At 45.9% G+C, this 21,986-nt stretch overlaps 1 protein-coding gene across 2 annotated transcripts in view; it reads right to left on the bottom strand.

The window, feature by feature from the left end:
* Window positions 1–245: 245 nt before the first annotated feature.
* Window positions 246–21,986, bottom strand: part of LOC115201550 (microtubule-associated serine/threonine-protein kinase 1) — a 58,246-nt gene continuing 36,505 nt past the window's right edge. For both annotated transcript variants that reach the window (XM_029765271.1, XM_029765282.1), the window contains exons 3-26: window positions 19,353–19,450; window positions 19,157–19,232; window positions 18,520–18,592; window positions 15,366–15,602; window positions 14,728–14,937; window positions 14,062–14,163; window positions 12,459–12,591; window positions 12,258–12,325; window positions 11,764–11,840; window positions 11,384–11,592; window positions 11,121–11,259; window positions 10,863–10,995; window positions 10,080–10,245; window positions 9,866–9,967; window positions 9,533–9,655; window positions 8,834–8,943; window positions 7,194–7,354; window positions 6,751–7,022; window positions 6,422–6,652; window positions 5,990–6,219; window positions 5,680–5,802; window positions 3,950–4,086; window positions 3,650–3,837; window positions 246–3,528 (exon numbers count right to left, since the gene is read on the bottom strand). In XM_029765271.1, coding sequence (XP_029621131.1) covers window positions 1,871–3,528; window positions 3,650–3,837; window positions 3,950–4,086; window positions 5,680–5,802; window positions 5,990–6,219; window positions 6,422–6,652; window positions 6,751–7,022; window positions 7,194–7,354; window positions 8,834–8,943; window positions 9,533–9,655; window positions 9,866–9,967; window positions 10,080–10,245; window positions 10,863–10,995; window positions 11,121–11,259; window positions 11,384–11,592; window positions 11,764–11,840; window positions 12,258–12,325; window positions 12,459–12,591; window positions 14,062–14,163; window positions 14,728–14,937; window positions 15,366–15,602; window positions 18,520–18,592; window positions 19,157–19,232; window positions 19,353–19,450 — 5,056 coding nt within the window. In that variant the 3' untranslated portion in view covers window positions 246–1,870. The remainder of the gene's footprint in view (window positions 3,529–3,649; window positions 3,838–3,949; window positions 4,087–5,679; window positions 5,803–5,989; window positions 6,220–6,421; window positions 6,653–6,750; window positions 7,023–7,193; window positions 7,355–8,833; window positions 8,944–9,532; window positions 9,656–9,865; window positions 9,968–10,079; window positions 10,246–10,862; window positions 10,996–11,120; window positions 11,260–11,383; window positions 11,593–11,763; window positions 11,841–12,257; window positions 12,326–12,458; window positions 12,592–14,061; window positions 14,164–14,727; window positions 14,938–15,365; window positions 15,603–18,519; window positions 18,593–19,156; window positions 19,233–19,352; window positions 19,451–21,986) is intronic.

Raw genomic sequence — 21,986 nt, 5'->3', positions numbered from 1 at the left:
CTCTCATTTGTAGACTTACAATTTAGAGATATAAATAACAATTCAAAGAACAATGCACAAGTAAACTGTTTGAGAGCAATTGACAAATAATCAAATACAATAAATAAAAAGTGTAATAAATAGATAAATAAATACATTTGACACAAAATAAAGTGCAATTTCCACGCACACCCCCACATACACAAACACAAGCTTTTAACTAGCATTCATCTAAATATGAGCTGTTTGTCGTCTCCTAGGAGCACTGTATCAGTATCATACATCTCTCTTTATCGGTCATAATACACACAACAAAAGTTTTTTCAAATTGTATTTAGACAAACAAACAAGTTTCTAGTAGCTATATGAATGGAACAGTGGTTACAATAGAAAATCATGAAGATATGAGGGTAATATCTCAGATAAAATCTAATCTTGTGTCATTAAATTGTGAACTGATTATGTGTAAATTACATTCTGACCTCAAATACTATGTTCAGGACAGCCGTGTGATGACCACAAGATGGCAGTCTGATACAGGTATGGGCATGAACATATTGAGTTACGTCCCTGATGAGAGTGCTGCCTAGGTCTATGGTGGGCTCTCAGATCTCACTAGGAATTCTACATAGAACTTGCATATCATTACACATCACTATAAACAACATATCCCTCAAATAAACTGGCACTTTTATTCGCACATTACATTATACAACGCTAATTTTGCATACATTGAAAAGGGAGAGAGTTCTAGCCTACGTTGCCAGAGTACGAGTAAGTCTCAAACAAGACTCACATTCTATAGTATCTATTTCATCACCTGACCACACTTAATTCACACACAGAGACATCTGGGTTCCTCTTCTTTAGTTCAATTCATTAGCACTGTATTCATTTCAGAACCTAAATAATTGCACATTTCACAATGCCCATTGGGCACAGATGTCAATTCAACGTCTATTCCATGTTGGAAACAACATTGATTCAACCAGTGTGTGCCCAGTGGGTGGAGTCAATGCAGACAATTCATAGAACAATATATCTGCTTGTTTGGCTTATTGCAAACCTTTACCTCCCTAACATCCGTTCATGGGTACATTGTAGGGGACACACAGGAAAATACTTAAAAAGCCCATTGCATAGTGTACCTGTGCAAGTTCAGATAGTCCACCTAAATCCAACCAGGACTCAGCCCTTAAAACACTCAAACAAATTAATTCAGCTCTCCTTTACACAATACAATTCCAAGTTCCACATTTAGCAAGCAGGTCATCATCTTAGTCCAGTTAGGAACACATCTCAATTTGTTACACCAATGCATGTTACACCAATGCAACAATTCCTCTCTCAATCTATTTTCCAGGTACTGTGTGAGAAAAAGAACAAGGTGCTATCTTTAGGTATTTTAACTGAGTTAAAAGATGGCACCGGAGTTGACGGACATGGGTAATGTTCCTCGTGGTGACAGACTGTGACAGAAGCCTGCCTATAGACATGATGTTTACATTGGGAACATGTGGGGGCTGTTGACATGATGTTCACAGTGTTCACTACCATCAGGTCTGTTAGATTGTTTTCCTCATCTCTTTAAATATTCTCTTTCATCTCTCATGTACAATTTGGAACATGCAAGAAGACACACTTTTACTATATACATTACACATACAGTACATACAATCACACATTTGAGAACAGCATTAAAGCACATTCCTCCACATATTCTTGTTTTATCTACAGGTCTGTATTTTTTAGCTATTTGGTGTGTGTTTCTTAGGTGTACATGTTTTTGTCCCTTTTTTGAGGGTGCCCTGTAGGTGCCTGATATGGTGGCATGATATTCCAATCCAAAGGCATTTTCCGGGAGATCCCAGGTTTGTCCCTCACTTGCAGATCAGGAGTGGTGCTTACCTGAATTCCTCGTGTTTGCCTTTTCAGGCTGAGCTGAGCCGGCAGGACTTGGAGATGTCCCCTGAGCCCCCCGTCGACTACCTCCAGACGGAGCCTCAGACTTTCCTGCTGAACTTCCCCGTTTCTCCTCACCGCCCTCGGGCCCTTCCTGGGATCCCATCTTCATAGGCCCCAGCACGTTTTTGGCCACACTGGTCAGCTGAGTCACAAAGCTTGGCTTGTCACCAGGGGAGACGGGGCGTGACTTGCTGGAGCAGGGGGAGGCAGCGGTGGAGGAGGGGGACATAGGGTTCTCCTCCACCACCTCCAGGTGACTCCTCTCCTCCTTGGCCCCTCGGTAACTGCTCAATGGGACAGAAACCTTGTCTGTTCTGGATTTTGTTGAAGCAGGAACTGGGCCTATGGTAAGAGGGGATGGGGCCGAGGTTGGGGCTGGTGCTTGGGTTGGGACTGAAGGAGCAGGTCCTTTAACCTTGGTCTCAGTGGCTTTGTCAATGCCACCCATCCCTCCTTTCAAAGTGCTCTCTCCCATCTGTGTGTCTTTACTTGCCTTGGCCAACTCTGTAGCTCCCGCCCTCTGTGTAGTGACTTTGTCTGGGCCCACACTCCCTTTCTCCTCACTCTTCTCCCGGCTTCTGCTTGCTGGGGTGGTGTCTGTCTGGACAGCCTGGTGTTTACGCTCCTGGGAGAGCGGACTCTGGGATGTAGCCTGGACTTGGGCCCTGTAAGTGGGTTTAGGGCCACCACTGGCTGTCTCAGAGCTTGGAGGTTTGTCTGCTGGGCTGGACTTGGCCCCTGGAGTGGAGGGGGTTGAGGCTGGGCTAGGCTGGGCCTCACCTGGTACTGGGGAAGCTTTTCTCTTCAGAGCCTCACAAGGGGTTAATGTCTTAGCTGTCTCACCAGCGCTGGTCTTGGGCTCTACTTTAACAGGTGTGCTGTCAGTGTGAGGGTCAGATGCTGTAGTCTGGGCAGCTCTCTCCCTCCCTGTCTGCACTGTGTCCCGGCTCAGGGGCGACTCCTGTCTCCCCAGCCTCCTCACAGGCTTCAGGCACCCCGTCTCTCCAACCGTGGGGGGAGAGGGGGAGGAGGAAGATGAGGGAGAGGGGGGAATGGGCCCATTCTCTCCCTCCATCTCCAACAGACTCTGCAGGCTGTGCTCGCAGTGGAAAGACTCCCTCCTGTAGTCCCCATGTGACACCTCCAGGCTGTGCTTACGCATTGACACCCCCCCTGCAAGGGGTGAGGAAGCTGAAGACGAAGATGAAAAGGAGGGCAGGAGGGTCGCGCCCAGTTTCTCTGATGACTGAACCCGCTGTAGCAAAGGTGAGCGGGGGGGCTCTGCGCTTTTGGGCCTGGGACGGGTCACAGGGGGAGAGGAGTGGAGCTTGGCTGGGAAGGCCTGGGTGGTGTTGGAGCTACCTACCGTGTGGCCAGACAGGGGTGGGGGAGAGGAGGTGGTGGGGGAGGGTGTGTGGGCCAGGGGGGACAGGGGGATGTTGCCAGCTGACTTGCAGCGGGCTGAGCGGTACTGGCGGTGCAGCTTGGGGGAGAGGCCGTGCAGGGAGCTGGGTCTCATGTGCTGGGAGGCAGCCGGGGAGTTAGGGGTGCTGGAGACTGGAGAGCTGCTCTGAGAAGTGTTGCCTGAGGAGTGAAGAAGAGACATATAGCAATCATTCAAACTATTATTTTGTTATGTGAGGGTGCAGATGCTAAGAGGAGTGCTGTACAGTAATGTAGGTAGAGTATTGCCCTTCATACTGACCCAGGTAGGTGGAGTCGGGGGTGGAGCGGTAGCTCTGTGTGGGGGAGCGGGCAGAGAGGTTGTGGGTGGGGGAGCCTGGGAGGCTGTCCCCTGATGACAGAGAGCGGTTCAGAGAGGACAGGCTGCGGCTGGTGTGGAGCAGGTTCGACTGCTTAGTGATTTTCCTGAACAACGAGCTGCGCTTCTTACTGCGAGTGAGAAGTGAAACGAGAGAGGTGGGAGGATGAGAGGAGAGATTTTCTAGAGCGCTCATCTGAAATCATAGTGTAGCATCTGCTGTGCAGAGAAACCCACTTGTACCTTTCTTGTCCCTCCTTAGCCCCTGTCTTCTTGTTGCGCCGTGCCATCTTGGACTTGTAGCTGGATTTGCGAGCAGGACCAATCTTGATGGAGGTGTTTTCAAAGGGCGTGGTGGTCACCGTCACATTGTTTCCACTCTGGAGAAACAACGGAAACAAAAAACGTACAGTATGCACTGCTTGCACACTTATTAGGCAAATTGTATTCCTCAGGATTCATTTTATTGCTGAACAAACACAATGCTCTCAGTCAATCCAAAATGGTATTGAATCTCAAACCTGAATGTTTAACAAAGGAATAGTGAGTTTTGTCTTTCTCATGGGAATATATAAGTGTGCTCAATTATTAGGCAACTATTAGTGTGCACAATTAGTAGGCAACTAAATGACAAAAATAATTTCTCCCAACTCACTTTTTATTCTCAATTTGTAGAGTAAGTGTAACAAATTAGTAACACAAAATGACAATTAAATAACATTTTTGGCCTTTCAAAAATATTCAGTGACCAATCTAGCCACCCTTCTTCTAAATAACTGCCATGAGCCTTCCATCCATTGAGGCTGTCAGTTTCTTGATCTGTTCACGAACTTTCGCTGAAGCAGCAACTACAGCCTCCCAAATGCTGTTCAAAGAGGTGTATTGTCTTCCCTCACTGTAAATCTCACGTTTGGGAAGGACCCACAAGTTCTCAATAGGATTTAAGTCAGGTGAGGAAGGGGGCCAGGTCATTATTCAGGCATCTTTGAGGCCCTTGCTGGCTAGACAAGCAGTGGAGTACGTGGATGCATGTGATGGAGCATTGTCCTGCATAAAGATCATGACCTTCTTGAATGCTGAGGACTTCTTCCTGTACCACTGTTTGACGAAAGTATCTTCCAGTTTCAGTCCATCTTCAAACCGAAAAGTTCCAACTACCTCATCCTTAATGATAGCAGCCCATACCAGTACCCCTCCTCCACCTTGCTGTGACCTGTGTCCATTACTGATCCATCCATTTGGTCACTTTCATTTCATCTGTCAATAAAACCTTCAAAAAAATCTGTCTTCAGGTATTTCTTTGCCCAATCTTGACGCTTCAACTTGTAAATCTTATTCAGTGGTGGTCTTGTTTCAGCCTTCTTGACCTTGGCCATGTCTCTGAGCACTTGACACCTTGTACTTCTGAACATTCCAGGTAGGTTGCAGTTCTGGAATACGGTGGCGCTGGAGGATAATGGGTTCTTGGTAGCTTGACGTTTAATTCTTCTCAAGTCTTTTGCAGTTAATTTGCCCCTTTTCTTCTCCATGTGTTTTATGCGCCCCAGTTGACTGTTCGCAAAAAAAACGTTTGATTGTCCGGTGGTCATGCCTCAATAGTTTAGCTATTTAAAGAGTGTCGCATCCGTCTGAAAGGCATTTTACAATTTTTTTACCTTTCAGTGTCAGTTAAATCTATTTTTTTGGCCCATTTTACCTGAGGTAATGAAGCTGCCTAATAATTATGCACACCTTGACATAAGGTGTTATTCACTTTCGCCACACCCTCCCTCATTACACAAATACATATCACCTGAAAATGATTCAATCCAATAAGCATTCAAGTGTACATGGTTTGGAGTTGGAAAATGTGCATAGAAATAATGATAAGATCAGAATACTCACTTGCCTAATAATTGTGCACACAGTGTATGATAGGCTTCACCTGTATTCTATATGTAGAAAAAAACACGCTGTTTCTTTCCTTTCCTCACCTTCAGAATGAGCTCCACCACCTCAGTGTGCACCAGCCCGTGGACAGACTCCCCGTTCACATGAGTGATGAGGTCACCAGCGCAGAGTCCCGCCTCCTGGGCAGGGCCTCCGTCCTCCACATGCTGTGATTGAAACAGATCAACATCAATCAAACAAGTCATCATGCTATTGGACAAGTCTGTTTTTCCACTACAAATTGTAGCGATGCTTTGTTATGATACAGAACTTCTTCAAAAGAGTGATGTCTACTTAACACTACTTTCTCCATGGAAATGAACACAGAACATATCATCTCTATCGCTGTCTCACCCAGACCATGTGGTGTACACTGTAGACATCACTGTCTCCCATGTAGACTCGAATGGCTCGGAGGGTGAAACCGTACTTCTTCCCAGAGCGGTGGATGGTGATGGGAGAACGCAGCACGTTGACCGTGGGCGAGTAGTCTCGGCTGGGGGAGGAGTCACGAGACGACAGGTCGGAGGAGATGGATTGAGGAGACATGGGGCTGGCCAGGGGGGACGTACCATGCTGCTCCACTGAGGAGGGGGGAGAGAATCACAGGAATAAAGTGTGAGAAAAAACATCTGAATAAGTCAATTGAAGGTCAAAGCAATAGATAGTTTTAAAGAAATGTACTATTTTCCATAACAAGCCCAGTTAACCGTTTTAACATTAATATTGTCATTAGCAACAGACAGACCCGGTCTTCTCACACTGCCTTGCCTTCCAGCTCCTCACCTGTAGGTATGATGACAGACAGGGCTGTGGTGGAGGCAGACTTGATGACCTTGGTCACGGGTCGCGAGTTGCGTTTCTCTCCCTCAGCTGAGAGCTGGCTGTGGCGGACCCTCCTCAGGACCAGTTCGTTGGTGGCCCGGGACCCCTGGGGCTCTGTGGCCCCAGCAGTCACAGTATTGCTGGGGCTGGGGATGACTCCCATTGGTACATCAGCTGGCCTCAGCTGCTTGTCTGGAGCAGAGCAGAAAGATGGAGGAATAATATCATGTAAGTATCAAAGTGTATGTCAAGCCAGGATTCATCCATTATCCAATGCCAAATGCCCTCACCTCCAGCAGTCAACCCGTTGCCCTCCTTTTCCTTCCTAAAATCCCCCTGGCTGGATGTGGTGCCCATGGATGTGGTGCCCATGGCCCCCTCCAGAGAGGTGCCCCTGGCCTTGACTGGGGGCTGTCTGGTGGGAACGGGCAGCTCAGGATCGGCCTCTAGTGGGGAGGCGAAGCGGTGAGTGTCCATGAGGGCAGAAAAGCGTCGCCGGGCCCCAGATGGAGGACTGGAGTCACTCTCAGTGAAGGAGGACTCTGAGCACGACAGTCGCTTCCTACACACAACAACACAGCTCAGAATTGATTTATTGTATTTATGAAAACAAACAATGAGTAATGATAATGAGAGCCTTGATAATGAGGACCAACAATGTCACATTTCCAACTTGTTATGCAAGGTAAGAGGGCAGTAGTACTAGTCAGAGTACAGTAGTGGTCATACTCACATCTCAGGTGATCCTGTCCTCCAGCTCTTATCTCTCAAGGTCAGGCTGCCCAGGCTCTCTCTCTTGGCCGCCCGGTCCTCCCTGGGGCCCTTGTGCTCCCGCCGGGTCACCGTTGAGGGCTTGTGCTCCAGCTGGGACAGGTGCTCCATGCTGCTGTACACCTGTAGTTCCCAACAGAGAGAGGATGCATAAGCTTTCAGCACCCATAGAGGGAAAAATTACACATTTTCCCATGATTCTTTCTTTTACAATAGGTTCAGTGGCACAATTAGCTTTCACAGATTAGTCAAGAAGGGGAGATCTGAGCAGAAAGAGACATATGTCTGAGGCATGTGTGTCAATAAAATCCAAGGTTACCAAAGAGGTTCTTTCATGACTTAGTCTACCATGTGTGATAGTTACATTAAGTCACTTGGCTCAGACATATGTCTCTTTCTGCTCAGATCTCCTCTTCTTGACTAATCTGTGAAAGCTAATTGTGCCACTGAACCTATTGTAAAAGAAAGAATCATGGGAAAATGTGTAATTTAGGATTATGAGATTTACTGACAGGCTTTAGGGAAGACACGTTTACATGGCCTAGACTTGTACAATGAGGGGCATCAAGTTAATCTAGTTCAACAAGGAGTGTTGAAGAAGGGAGGTGAGACAGAAGAACTGATTAGGCTGAAGTGTAGGTTTTATCGTAAACATCAATTAATAGCCCAGGCATTTATTTGCTTGAATCACTGAACACAACAGTCTCTTATTAGACACAGGCTTCTATTTGAGTCAGGTGTTTCTTTCCTTAATTAATGCACACAGCGTTTGTTCACTTGCATAGTTAATTGTTTAATTCCAGCATTCACTTCCAGTATTTTAATCAATATCTTAATTTCCTGCACTAATGTGCTATCATTTACACACTGTGCCACGTTTATTTTGTCTTAGTATGCCTCTAATAAAAATGTATAAAAAAAAACACCCTTGACAGAATAATTATTCTCCTCTTTGAATGTGCATTTTTTCTGCTGTTCTTACTTTCGTCACTAGAGCGAACAGCTGATTTCTGGGGGGTCTGTGTTCCTGAAGTTGTTGACAGTTTTTGTGCTTGCCAGTTAGCTAGCAGTTCTCATCTGTTAGCAGCCAATGGCTAGCAGTTCTCATCTGTTAGCAGCCAATGGCTAGCAGTTCTCATCTGTTAGCAGCCAATGGCTAGCAGTTCTCATCTGTTAGCAGCCAATGGCTAGCAGTTCTCATCTGTTAGCAGCCAATGGCTAGCAGTTCTCATCTGTTAGCAGCCAATGGCTAGCAGTTCTCATCTGTTAGCAGCCAATGGCTAGCAATTTCTTACTGGCGATAAAAACTGATGATTGCCATCACTTTTTCGAGTCATTACTGAATTATTTAATGTAACAAATTAAACATTAAACCTTGTAAACAATTCATGGTAATTCATGGTAATGTTGTAAACAATTCATGGTAATTCATGGTAATGTTGTAAACAATTCATTTAGACCCAGTGTTGATTTGAAACAGGCGTTTATTTGCTGAAATATGTAGCGCTGGCCGGCTATTAAAATGGACAGGTCGGCTATTTGAGACTGTGTTTAATTGAAGTTTTAATGTACGTTTAAGGATGAGTAAGTGTAGAGTTTGACCTTGCTGAAGCGAGGGGAGCAGGAGGAGAAACGACGAAGCTCGACAGGTTCATCATCATTGGTGTCGTCCTCATCATAAGAGTGGACGTGGTGGTAGCGATCTGAGCGGGCTGGGGACGGAAGAGGACATCACACACACACACACACACACACACACACACACACACACACACACACACACACACACACACACACACACACACACACACACACACAATGCAAACAGACAAATAGCATGGACAAGTGCCTCAAAGCTCCAAACACAGCTAGTTCTTATTTCTATCCCATATGCCAGTGGTATTCAAAGTTGGGGTTGTGACCAAACTGCAGTTATTTTTTTAGGAACAGAGTAAAGATTATTGTATGGGACAATATGCAAACCTTTATGAGAAATCTATTTTTTTTAAGGAAATGTATTTATTGGTTTCTTTGATAAGAGATTCAAATGTTATTGAAGGTTATTTGTTGATGTAAATATCAACATTTTTGTCAATAGATTAGGGGTGGGGTGGGCTGGGGTAACGAGAAATTGTTGCACAAAAATAGGTTCCCCAGAAATTCTGGAGAAGAGAATGGGGTCCCCGTTGAAAAAGTTTGAATACCACTGCCTTATGGTGATTCTATACATTAAGAATGCAACGAGTCAGCACAGTTCCCCTCCATGTGACCAGGGGGCAGTGCAGTTAGAGAGAGACTCACTGTCGAAGTAGCTGGTGTCCTCCTCTGACTCTAGGTGGGGGATGAACTCAGCCTTCTGTCTCAGCAAACTGTTCCAGTCCAGTTCAGTGAAGAACGAGTGCTGCTTCACCTCAAATGCACCGCCTGGGGCCGCAAAAGAGAAAGAGAGAGAGAGAGAATGAAAGGGAGAGTGAGAATGAAAAGGCGAGAGAGGGGGAGAGAGAGGGAAAGAGAGATAAGATGTGTGTTGTTGAGTGAATCTATATTTTCACTATGAATAGGCAGTTTAGTCCATTTCTGCTACAGCGCACGTCTGATGTTAAGCATGTTGTCAACATGCACGTGTATGCTGACCTGTGCCCAGTCGGACCAGTGGGTTGGTCTGAAGCAGAGTAGAGATCAGATGCTGGGCATCGGCAGGAAGAGCGTCCTCACCTTCTGGCCACACTATGTCATCTACAAGAGACAGACAGAGATAAGTTGCATTGGACAATGTAGACGTGAAAAAGATGGCTTCAAAATGGCTGTAAGATGCTGATCGATGAACCCACTAACCCCGACCTCTCACCTGTGATGACCTGTCCAAAGAGCTCCTCAGGCGTGTCTCCAAAGAACGGCACACAGCCCACCAGGAATTCATAGAGGATGATGCCCATAGCCCACCAGTCTACTGGCTTCCCATAGCCCTGTCTCAGGATCACCTCCGGGGCGATGTACTCTGGCGTGCCACACACCTGATGGAGGTGAGAACCACAGCGCTCCTATGAGAGGTTCTATAGTCATATCTATGGATAAAACACTACTGGTGAGATGCTAAGGCCAGTCTCTCTCAAAATGTGAGTGAGAGACGTGTGGCCAATGCACGTGTTTGCCAAGCTGATGGGATCAATGCGAGAATGCCAGGATGAAACATGAAAGCTTGGACGTTGTGTTTTCATGTGCAGATGGGTATTCATCAAATGCTAACAGATCTGTGGCTGTGAGAAAGCCGAGCCAATAAATAATTGGGGATTTAATTGAAGCAGCACCATTCAAAGGGTGGGAAAAACAAAACATCTGAAAAGACAGTTGATTATAATAACTGAGGCATATTTGGTTATCATTTTGTTTGATGTTGATCATTTCATTTCTTCACGCTTTGACAACTATATGCACACATTTATAAACTCAGCATTTATATATTATATTTGTCTAGAAATAAATACATAAAAATTGATTAGGTACAGTTTTTTTGGTCTGAATGGTTATGGAAAATGTAGAAATTTAAATATATTACTGCAAATACATTTACAATTTCTGCCAAGGTTGTGTATGCTGTGGTAGGTTTCTCTGCTCTATATACAGTGCACACCTGTTTGTCCAGGAACTCTCTGGTGTCCTTCTCAATGTGTCCCTCGTACAGGTTAGTGGTGAGGCTCATCAGACCCATCTTAGACAGGCCGAAGTCAGTCAGCTTGATGTGCCCCATGGAAGTGATCAGAAGACTGGGGACAGACAGGTCAAAGGTTACCTGAAACACTCTTCGTGTTTGTAATATAATCAAACTTTGAGTTCACTCCAAAGAGTCCCATATGATAATTGTTCAATGCCAACCCAAGTGAGGTCTTACTTGTCTGGTTTGAGGTCGCGGTGCACGATGCCATAGTTGTGGATGTACTCCAGTGCCAGGACGGTCTCGGCAAAGTACATGCGCGCCATCTCCACAGGCAACGCCCCAATGTTTTTCAGCAGGGTGGCACAGTCTCCCCCTGGCAACAGATAACACGTGATCAGACTGACTGCTAACATTCCCATCACCAGCAGTGTCCTAAATGCTGCTCTTGTCCTAAATAGACAAGTAATGGTGTCCAGTGTATTATTGTGTTAACTTACCCTCCACATACTCCATGACCATACAGAGGTGCCTGCGGGTCTCAAAGGAGCAGAACATGGAGACCACGAAGGGGTTCTCAGCGAAGGTCAGGATGTCTCTCTCTACGAAGGCCTGCTGGATCTGGTTCCTCAGTATCAGGTTCTGCTTGTTGATCTTCTTCATGGCGAAACGCTGACGGGTCTCCAGGTGACGGACCAGGTAAACAGCCCTGGAGACACACACGCACATACACACAGTTAGTAATCTGATTTTTTACACATTTTACTGAGTAAATCCAGTGTTTTCTCCTAAAACCATTCAATGGACATCAACAAGATGGCTCAGAGACATGTACTAATGTAACATTCATATGCGTGAACACACCCACACCCACACTCACCCATAGGCTCCATTGCTGATGAGCTTTATGGTCTGGAAGTCAGCCTCTTCGGGCGTCTTCATAGCTCTCATCTTGCCCTGAGGGAGAGAGCATGACAGCAGGGTAAGACGAGACTGGATCTGGCCAGACCTCCAACACCAGGCTCACAGGAGTGACGTCGTCTCTTTCTCCCCCAGTGCTACCCTTGTCTTCCTGACTTCTTGCCCAGTTAGCTGAATTTTGGCACCTGTCCTGATGGTTGAAGGAGGGCTGATTGCAGGCCTACAAGGCACTAGAGGATATCCTGCTTTGACTTCAGACTCTAATCAAAGCAAATGGACTCAATTACGTAGAGTAATGTCCACTGTGCCAAGTAATTAGTAGAGGAAGCAGTCATATTCATTAGAGTCAGCAGGGCCTTGGACTACAGTTTGACTTAACCCACAGGGACAGAGGGAGAGGGGGGTTGATGGTGGGTGGGCTGGGAAGAGGTGGAGGAGGGACAAGGTTCTCACCTCTGTTGAGTCGTCTGTTTCTGGGGTGAGAGGTCCCTCACTGTCGTAGCTGTCCAGGTTCACCATTTCTGGGGACATACAGAGGGAGTACATATGAGCTGCATTTCAGCAATACATAGAGTGAGAGAGAAAAAGTATTCAACACAAGTCATGGCTTCCTCTTTCTCTCTCTCTCTCTCTCGGACTCATTCTCTCGCTCACCCTCTATAGGGTCTCGCGTCAGTCCCAGCTGGCTGATAATGTAGCGAGGGATGTCCGTCTTCATCAGGTGTCCCTCCTTGGCGTGGTCCTCTGCTGCCTCCAGCAGGTGGTAGAACTCCTCTGGATTAAACTCCTGAGGGACAGGAACAGGAGGACCACATTCAGTGTGACACAGGTATAACACTACTTTAATCAAGATATAACACATTTTTATTGTACGCACTACAGAAGCTATATTGGTCCGCTAATACAGGACTAGTAAAGGCCCAGTGCACTACTTTTATGAAGACATTTTTTTCAAATAATTATTCAGATTTTTCAAGGGGGCCCTCAGCACCCTCAGCACCCTCAGCACCCCTATTTCTGCGGCTATGCATGTACCAAATAAAAAACACAAGTTAAATGGGTTTACATCACATTTTCAACACAACTGATGATTTTCTCACAAAAAAACAAATTGTATATAGCGAGTGTGCCCACTCTGGTATTGGCACAGTACTGTATCTGTGCCCTGCGTGCTGTTGGCTAGAACATACGCATAGCCTACATCATGGGTATTACACTCTTAACCTACGAGGTCCGGAGCCTGCTGGTTTTATGTTTTACCTGATAATTAATTGCACTCTAAATCAGTCTCTGATTAGAGGGGAACAATGAAAAAATGCAGTAGAACTGGCTTCGAGGTCCAGAATTGAGTTGATGAGATTATTGTGGACAAAAGAGCGACATCATTTGTATTCGTCAAACAGCACCCAAGCATCAATGAGGATGTCACCAGAATAAGACCCTAGATATTTATTGGAAAGGAGCATCAAGCTCATCACCTTGTACCTTCACCACCCTGTGAAGTTCATCATAAATGATTTCATCTGTAGCCCAATAAACTGCATGCTTCCCCAACGAGTTGTAGTGGGAGGACCATACAACATGTCATTGCAAGACTAAGTTTACTTCGATATGATGGGTTATTATTTCAATATTTGAGCATAAAAGAGTCAGAGTGCAGTATAACTACAGTATGCTGCAAATACTGCATCCAAAGAAATCTGTTTCCATCAGGCCTGTCATGACATTTTTTATTCCAACATGTACTTTACGCACATAAAAAGGTTGGATGGAAGCCAAGTTCATGAGGCCTGCCGGCTGCGGTCACCCAGAGGACAGGACTACTGCTCTGCCAGAGACCCTGAGTCAGTCTGGGCAACACACACGGGCTCAAACTTTAAATGACACAGTCACGGTCTGTGAGACTCAGACAGCACTTCAGGGGGCAGCTGGTATTTGAAATACTGTAGTGAGGCAAATAGAATTTTAATCTAAATGCAAATGGAATGGCTAGCCAGTCAGATTGGTCCTTTTATCAAGGTGCTTAGTTGGAGCTCAGTATTTTTGCCCTACTGTGTAATAAATCCCCTGTTTAAATGTTTATAATGACTATTTGTGCTCATATTTATTTAAGGAAATGAATGTGTGTTTGGTCCAGGCCAGGGATATGGTCTGTTAAATAATTAGTGGGGCCATGGACCGTGAATGTGACTGTGAACACTACCATGACCATTACCATGACTGTGATTGTGTTGAGAGTTCTGTGTTCTGTTCTCACCAAGCACTCCAGCAGCCTTGCTGGGCGAGAGATGATGATGAGGAGTTTCTTCACCAGCTCTGTGACGAAGGCCACCTCTGAGCTCTCTGACCGCTCGTACGCCTGAGAGAGAGAAATAGATGGAGGAAGAGAGAGAGAGAAACGTTGAGGGAGAGAGAGAAGTAGAGAGAGAGAGAGACAGACAGCGACAGACAGAAAAAGACAAAATAAATCAAAGCTTTGCAGCAACGTGGGATGTGAGAACAGTCATATTCCAGGCAAAACTAATCCAATCAAACAGAATAATCAGACCGAATTAATCAACCCGTCAAACCAGGGGTGCAGATGAAGTTCCTTGATAGCTTCTATCTGCTCAGACAAATCACACACACTATTACACAATTGGCCTTATTTTACTCCTTTACTCGTTCTTGTCCTACTGAAAGGCGTAGTGCTGTCATTTGAAATGAGATGATAGGAACTAAATGTGCCTCTCAGCAGCCTGCAGCTAGGCCACCCAGACCTGAGAAGAGCCTGATATTGAGACAATTTCACTCAGGGCAATGCTGATGTTATACACTGCAACATAAGACTGACTTATGGGCAGCTCTATAACCCCAGAACTGACCTGTCCTGGCCCCTATCATGACATCTTAGCCTTATAGTTGCAGTGCTTCTGTGACTCACGTCATTGAGCAGCTTCTCCAGGTTCTCCTGCAGCTCAAAGAAGTAGACAGTGGTGATGAGGCCCTCGCGAGCTTTGGACAGGCAGTCCCTGGACAGCTCTGCTATCTGATGGTGGATGAAGCTGATGACCCCGTCGGCCAGCGGCAGCACGCTCTCAGGGGAGAAGGCATTGATGAACTCTGCTAGATGCTCCTCCATCTGAGCCGTGGCCTGGGAGAGGGAGATACAGGAAACAGAGTTTTATCCATTTCATATTTTACATTCATAACTGAAATAGTTCAGTTTTGCTCCACTGAGCCGTGGTATTTCCATCATTCTCACTTCCACCTGTTTAAAAGTAGACATAACTCCTGACATACCAATCAGAGAGGAGACAGCCTCGTTTCCCCTCAATTTCCATCGAAGAGAGTTTTCTATCTCTGACACACAGTACCACACTGAGCAAACACCAAAACCTGCTTCCTTTTCATACTAGTCTGCTCTAACCAATCCTTATCCTTTCTTGCACTTGAAAGTGTGAGAGAAAATTATATTGTGTGTGTGTGTGTGTGTGTGTGTGTGTGTGTGTGTGTGTGTGTGTGTGTGTGTGTGTGTGTGTGTGTGTGTGTGTGTGTGTGTGTGTGTGTGTCATGTCTTACTTTGGGGAAGCGATCCTTGTACACATGGTTCATCATGACGATCTCATTGTCATAGCAGGAGGGGGAGCGTCCTGGACTGAGGCTGCGGGAGCGCGGTCGCATGTGTGGTGAGCAGCGGCCCCCATCATCGTCGGTGATGCTCTCCGTGCTGCCAAAGTGCTTGGACAGGAAGTGCAACTCGTCCATGGTGGGCTGGAAGGGCAGCTGGTGCAGCCGCTCCTGAGACGAGCTGGAGGACTGGAGGGGGAGGAAGAGAGGGAGAAGGAGGAGAAAGAGAAGGGAGGAAGAGTGGAGGTGTTGGACAGAAGACAAAAGAGGATGAAAATTGATGTTCTCTCATACATGAAATCCAGTTTTTGTATTGGCCAGAACCATAGCTAATCATGTACTCTGGTGCCTCTGGTAGTGGCTATACTGGGAAGTGGGGACAGTTAACCTCATCCATCTGTCTCAGCTCTGAGAGACAGAGAGAGACACTAATGAAGTGAGCCCAGCACCAGGGTCTGCTACATTAATCTGTCTCTTTCAGACACAGACTCATTTACCTGCTGAGTCAAAGCAATGGGACTTGACATTCACCACAGGATCAATCCCAAATCAATCCCAATTGGCATCCCTGCTTAAAACAACCAGGACAAGGTTGGATGGAAGGACGGGAAGATTATCTCTGTCACTGCATTTCATGGTTATAAATGTTCTGTTATTCATCGATGCTGCTTTCTCAATATGTCTGCCAGGGTATTGAAAAAGCACAGTTTTCACTCCCAAATGGATCTGTCTCCACCATAGCTATGATCAGACTCAGTCCAGGGGAGAGGAGGGGACTCTGTAGTAGGACTGGTACTAGTTGTGAAGAGGGCACGATAACACCCTTTCCCCCTCAGGAGACTGACAAGATTTGGCATGGGTCCCCAGATCCTCAAAAGGCTCTACAGCTGCACCATCGAGAGCATCCTGACTAGTTGCATCACCGCCTGGTATGGCAACTGCTCGGCATCTGACCGTAAGGCGCTACAGAGGGTAGTGCGAACATTCCAGTACATCACTGGGGCCAAGCTTCCTGCCATCCAGGACCTATAGACTAGGCGGTGTCAGAGGAAAGACACAAAAATGTTCTCTGCTACTGCACGGCAAGCACTACTGGAGCGCCAAGTCTAGGACCAAAAGGCTCCTTAACAGCTTCTAGCCCCAAGCCATAACACTGCTGAACAATTAACCAAATGGCCACCGGAATCTTTACATTGACACCCCCATTTGTTTTTTACACAGCTGCTACTCACTATTTATTATCTATGCATAGTCACTTCACCTCTACCTACATGTACAAATGACCTAGCACATTGACTCGGTACCGATACCCCCTGTATATAGCCTCGTTATTGTTATTTTATTGTGTTACTTTTTACACTAAGTTTATTTGGTAAATATTTTCTTAACTCTTTCTTGAACTGCGCTGTTGGTTAAGGGCTTGTAAGTAAGCATTTCACGATAAGGTCTACACATGTTGTATTCGGCGCATGTGACAATTAAAGTTTGATTTGATTTGAAGCCGCCCTGCCAGCTCCATACTAAGTTCCATGTCTGGGCTCATTCAGATATATATGTGTTGTTTGTTGATGTATTATTTGCAGTGGGGGTATTTAGCTAAATAGAGCCTGTGGTGAATTGGGCACCGAACAGCGTGTACTATCTGTTTCTCCTCTTTTCTACTCTCCTCTCTCATCCCACCGGTCTGGTACTTATCTAGCTACCCTCCTCTGTTCCTCCCTCTCTTCCTGGCCAGACGAGAGCAGTCCCCAGGCCTCTGATGTTGTGTTACATAAACAGAGAGAGAGAGAGAGAGAGAGAGAGAGAGAGAGAGAGAGAGAGAGAGAGAGAGAGAGAGAGAGGAAGAGACCTGAGGGAAGAGAATCAAAGACAGAGAAAATGTGGGTAGAGATGATGCGTGTGCCGGTATGTGTGTGTGTCTATGAGTGTGTGAATGAGAAACTGAAGAAGACCCTGAGGCAATGACAGAGACAGTATGAGTGTACCATGGTGTTAGAAAGAGAAAGGAGACAGAAAGAGTGTACCATGGTGTTAGAAAGAGAAAGGAGACAGAAAGAGTGTACCATGGTGTTAGAAAGAGAAAGGAGACAGAGACAGTAAGAGTGTACCATAGTGTTAGAAAGAGAAAGGAGACAGAGACAGTAAGAGTGTACCATGGTGTTAGAAAGAGAAAGGAGACAGAGACAGTAAGAGTGTACCATAGTGTTAGAAAGAGAAAGGAGACAGAGACAGTAAGAGTGTACCATGGTGTTAGAAAGAGAAAGGAGACAGAGACAGTAAGAGTGTACCATGGTGTTAGAAAGAGAAAGGAGACAGAGACAGTAAGAGTGTACCATGGTGTTAGAAAGAGAAAGGAGACAGAGACAGTAAGAGTGTACCATAGTGTTAGAAAGAGAAAGGAGACAAAGACAGTAAGAGTGTACCATGGTGTTAGAAAGAGAAAGGAGACAGAAAGAGTGTACCATAGTGTTAGAAAGAGAAAGGAGACAGAGACAGTAAGAGTGTACCATGGTGTTAGAAAGAGAAAGGAGACAGAGACAGTAAGAGTGTACCATGGTGTTAGAAAGAGAAAGGAGACAGAAAGAGTGTACCATAGTGTTAGAAAGAGAAAGGAGACAGAGACAGTAAGAGTGTACCATGGTGTTAGAAACAGAAAGGAGACAGAGACAGTAAGAGTGTACCATGGTGTTAGAAAGAGAAAGGAGACAGAGACAGTAAGAGTGTACCATGGTGTTAGAAAGAGAAAGGAGACAGAAAGAGTGTACCATAGTGTTAGAAAGAGGAAGGAGACAGAGACAGTAAGAGTGTACCATGGTGTTAGAAACAGAAAGGAGACAGAGACAGTAAGAGTGTACCATGGTGTTAGAAAGAGAAAGGAGACAAAGACAGTAAGAGTGTACCATGGTGTTAGAAAGAGAAAGGAGACAAAGACAGTAAGAGTGTACCATAGTGTTAGAAAGAGAAAGGAGACAGAGAAAGTGAAGTAAGTCAGACAAAGGAGAAAGAGAAATTGGAAGAAAGCAAGTTTTGAAGAAAAGACTAAGAGCTTTTTAGGAAAATGCCATTGATGCATGAGATGAGACAAAGCAGGGTAAATCTGTGCTACCGTGGAGCTGGGCGTGTTGGTGCCATATCCAGAGGAGGGCAGAGATGCCAGGGACCATCGTCGACCATCCGCCCTTCAGAGGAGAAAAACAATGTACAGTATTAAACCTGAGAGCATCAGACTTATGTCCAACATCCTCAATGCATCCACCAATGGAACTAATATGGAAATATGCGAAGGAGGCGGCGCCCACATCCTGTATAACACAACTGATCCACCGTATTGTATTAGTCATCAGAGCCATCCGAACGGAGAGGGAATAGAGTGGAGTGGCCTGGCCATTGTGTTTCTATGGGGCTGCAGCATGCTGCAGTGACAGACAGGCAGAAGGATTTGGTAAACGAGAGCAGTGAGTACAGGAAGCTATTACTGCTCCTGCCTCTGCTCCTCTAACTCTGACTGACTGACTGACTGACTGACTGACTGACTGACTGACTGACTGACTGACTGGGAAGAGAAGGGATGACCTCCTGGCTAGGCTCTTTGGCTTCCTCTCACCACTGACTCTGAGAGGTGTGATCATTCTCACTGGGAGGTGCTAGACCTGCATCTAACAGGTATTCACCTCTCCCTCCCTCCCTCTCTCACATACACATACACACGCATGCATACACACACAGTGTCAGGGAGCTGTTACCTTCTGGAGGAGGCGAATGAGAAGTGTGCCGGGGTGCTGGAAGATAAGTTGCGTGGGCTGTCCAGAGGGCTACTTCCTGGAAACATAAAGGAATGGGAATAGAGAAACAGGCAGAGCATGAGAGAGGAGGAGAGGTACTGTATAATGACGTGTTTACAGTAAGATGTTTGCAGTCCGAGACGGCTGTAGTACGTACCGAGGTGTCCAGGGAGGGGCAGAGGAGAGTGTGGGCGGTGGGGCAGCGTGGGGGAGGTGGTGGACAGGATCAGACTCTTCCTGTTACTGGTACGACAACTGGAAACACAGAGAAAGACAAATAGAAGGAGTTTTATGAACAATGATGTATTAGCAGGAGACCTTCTGTGAAGGTTCAGTGTGGTACATAAAAGAGAGAGTGTGTTACTGCAAGTATGTGTGTGTTTGTCTGTGGTTTAGTGTGTTCAACTGTGTGTGTGTTTGTCTGTGGTGTGTGTGTGTTCGTGTGTGTGTATGTGTGTGTGTGGACATGTGCGTATGCAGGGCTCACTGCAGGAGGACCAAGGCGATAAAGAAAATTCTATTTGCCATCAATCCCCAGCCGTCTCCTCTCATGCAAGATAAGGGTGAAGAGTAGGAAGGAGGGAGAGATACAGTGTGAGAGAGAGAGAGAGAGAGAGAGAGAGAGAGAGAGAGAGAGAGAGAGAGAGAGAGAGAGAGAGAGAGAGAGAATGGGAAGACAACAGGATCCTCTCAAATCCATGGGAGAACCTCAATCCTAATTGGAACCTCCACTCCACACACTCTCCTCCATGTCGTACTACACATGATGACTCTATCTGAGTCACACACAGGCGTTGTCAGTAATGGCATGAGGCCTCTTTAATGACACTCTAAAAGCCCACATCTCAGACCCATTTGAAACTCAATCAGATAGCTCCATCACCAGCACTATGACACATTGCCCCATCCACCCTTTAATACTGTATGCACTATTCGTCAGTCAGTGTGGCTTTACCGTCAAGGAAAGGAGGAGAGATGCTGCGTTCATATGCTGGTCGGAAATTGGAAACTCGAAAATGTCTGACTTGCTGATTCGTGGAACGCGGCAAGTGTATAACTACAACCAGTTAGCAAGATATTCCTAGTTCCGTATAGCACGTGAATGCGGGAAGAGTCCTGCTGTTTTTCCACATCCTACCTCTGTCACACAGAGGAGAGGTTATACAGACATGCTTGTTGTCATAGCCGCAGGAAGTAAGGGTGCTGAGGGTGCTGAAGCACCCCCTAAAAAATCTGAATAAAAAAAATATATAAATAATAATCTTTTTTTTTTCTTCACAAAAGTGGCGCACTGGGCCTTTACTAGTCCTTTATTAGCGGACCGTTGTAGCCCTCTGTAGCGCGGAAATACTTTTTTCCACAAAAAGTGCCTCAAGCCTTGAACAATACAACATTTAACTGATTGAAAGTAATCGGATATCAGTGGACAAATTCCATTGTCAAGGCTACGACGGCGTCAGAGCAATGAATGAAGCTTACTCACGTGTTTAAAAGCTCATAACAGACCGGGAGCCTAATGGTTCTCAGGCAGGCCTATCTCTTTATGTGTTTTAGTTTAGAAAACTATCTCTCCGCTAGAAGCGACAGTTACAGGGTTGGTAAAAACAGCTTGATTTCCCTAGCAACATCCGCGAAACTGGGCAGAAGGGAATGGTGCTTCAAATAGAGCAATTGAACAACATCTTTAATTGAGCCTCTCATTCTCCTTCAACACGTTATTGAAAGAGATTAATTGCATCGAAAAGTTATTTAACAATCTGCAATGTTTGAATTTCCAACTTTAATTACTGAACAAGTAATTACATTATTGCCGCCAGCAATCAGTCTAAACATGGCAGCATTGCGACACCATGTATAGCGTTGTGAAATGTTAACATGAAGAAATGATGACCAAATAGGCCTACCAATAAACATGTATCCATTAGCTAAAGCTCTAGACCACATGCCTTGGCACCACAGAAAGCCTATCATCGAATAGATGTCACAATTTCAGCACCATGGACAGTGATCAGCAGTCTATACTTTGTGAGTGCCTGTCTGGTTAACGGGAGGACGAACTCCTACCTTGTGGGTATCCAGAGAAGCTGCTTTATGCTAGTGGCACAGATAGGGGGGGTCTACCTGTGTCAGAGGACCTTCCCCTTTGCCCTCCCACTCCTCAAGTGCCCTTTTGGGTATTTTTCTGTATACCGTTTTTGTCATTGTTGTTCTGAATCCACTGACCACAAGTTGTCGTGATGTCATCACCCACTCCCTACCCCGTCTGTTGGTTTGCACTGTACAGAGCTCACATACTGCCGGCTGTGCCTTTTCCCAGTCTGCTCTGTATGGAGATTGCGTGCTCACGTTCAAGTGTGTGTAGCAAGCAGTGGAGGCTGGTGAGAGGAGCTATAGGAGGACGGGCTCATTGTAATGGCTGGAATAGAATAAATGGAACAGAGTCAAACGTGGTTTCCATATGTTTGATGTGTTTGATACCTTTACATGTATTGCATTACAATGAGCCTGTCCTCCTATAGCTCATCCCACCAGCCTCCTCTGGTAGCAAGCCACAGCAACATAGCATTTGAGTAACACTTGATTTAAATAGTCATCCATATTCGGTCTGGTGGTGTGCTGTTACCATGACAATCCAATTGCTAACTCAACGACAAGCCGATGCGGATGACCAGTGCAACAGTGATGCAATTCCCACTCTTTCTTCCTCCTGACTGGGCAGTAGCAGAGAGGCAGCAGTTGGTTCCCACACCTGTGTGAAGCTAGCCACAATAAGGATTTGCCACAATAGTGG

Source organism: Salmo trutta, chromosome 1 (assembly GCF_901001165.1).
Source record: "Salmo trutta chromosome 1, fSalTru1.1, whole genome shotgun sequence".
Lineage (NCBI taxonomy): Eukaryota > Metazoa > Chordata > Actinopteri > Salmoniformes > Salmonidae > Salmo > Salmo trutta.
This window is presented reverse-complemented; position numbering and strand designations above follow the sequence as displayed.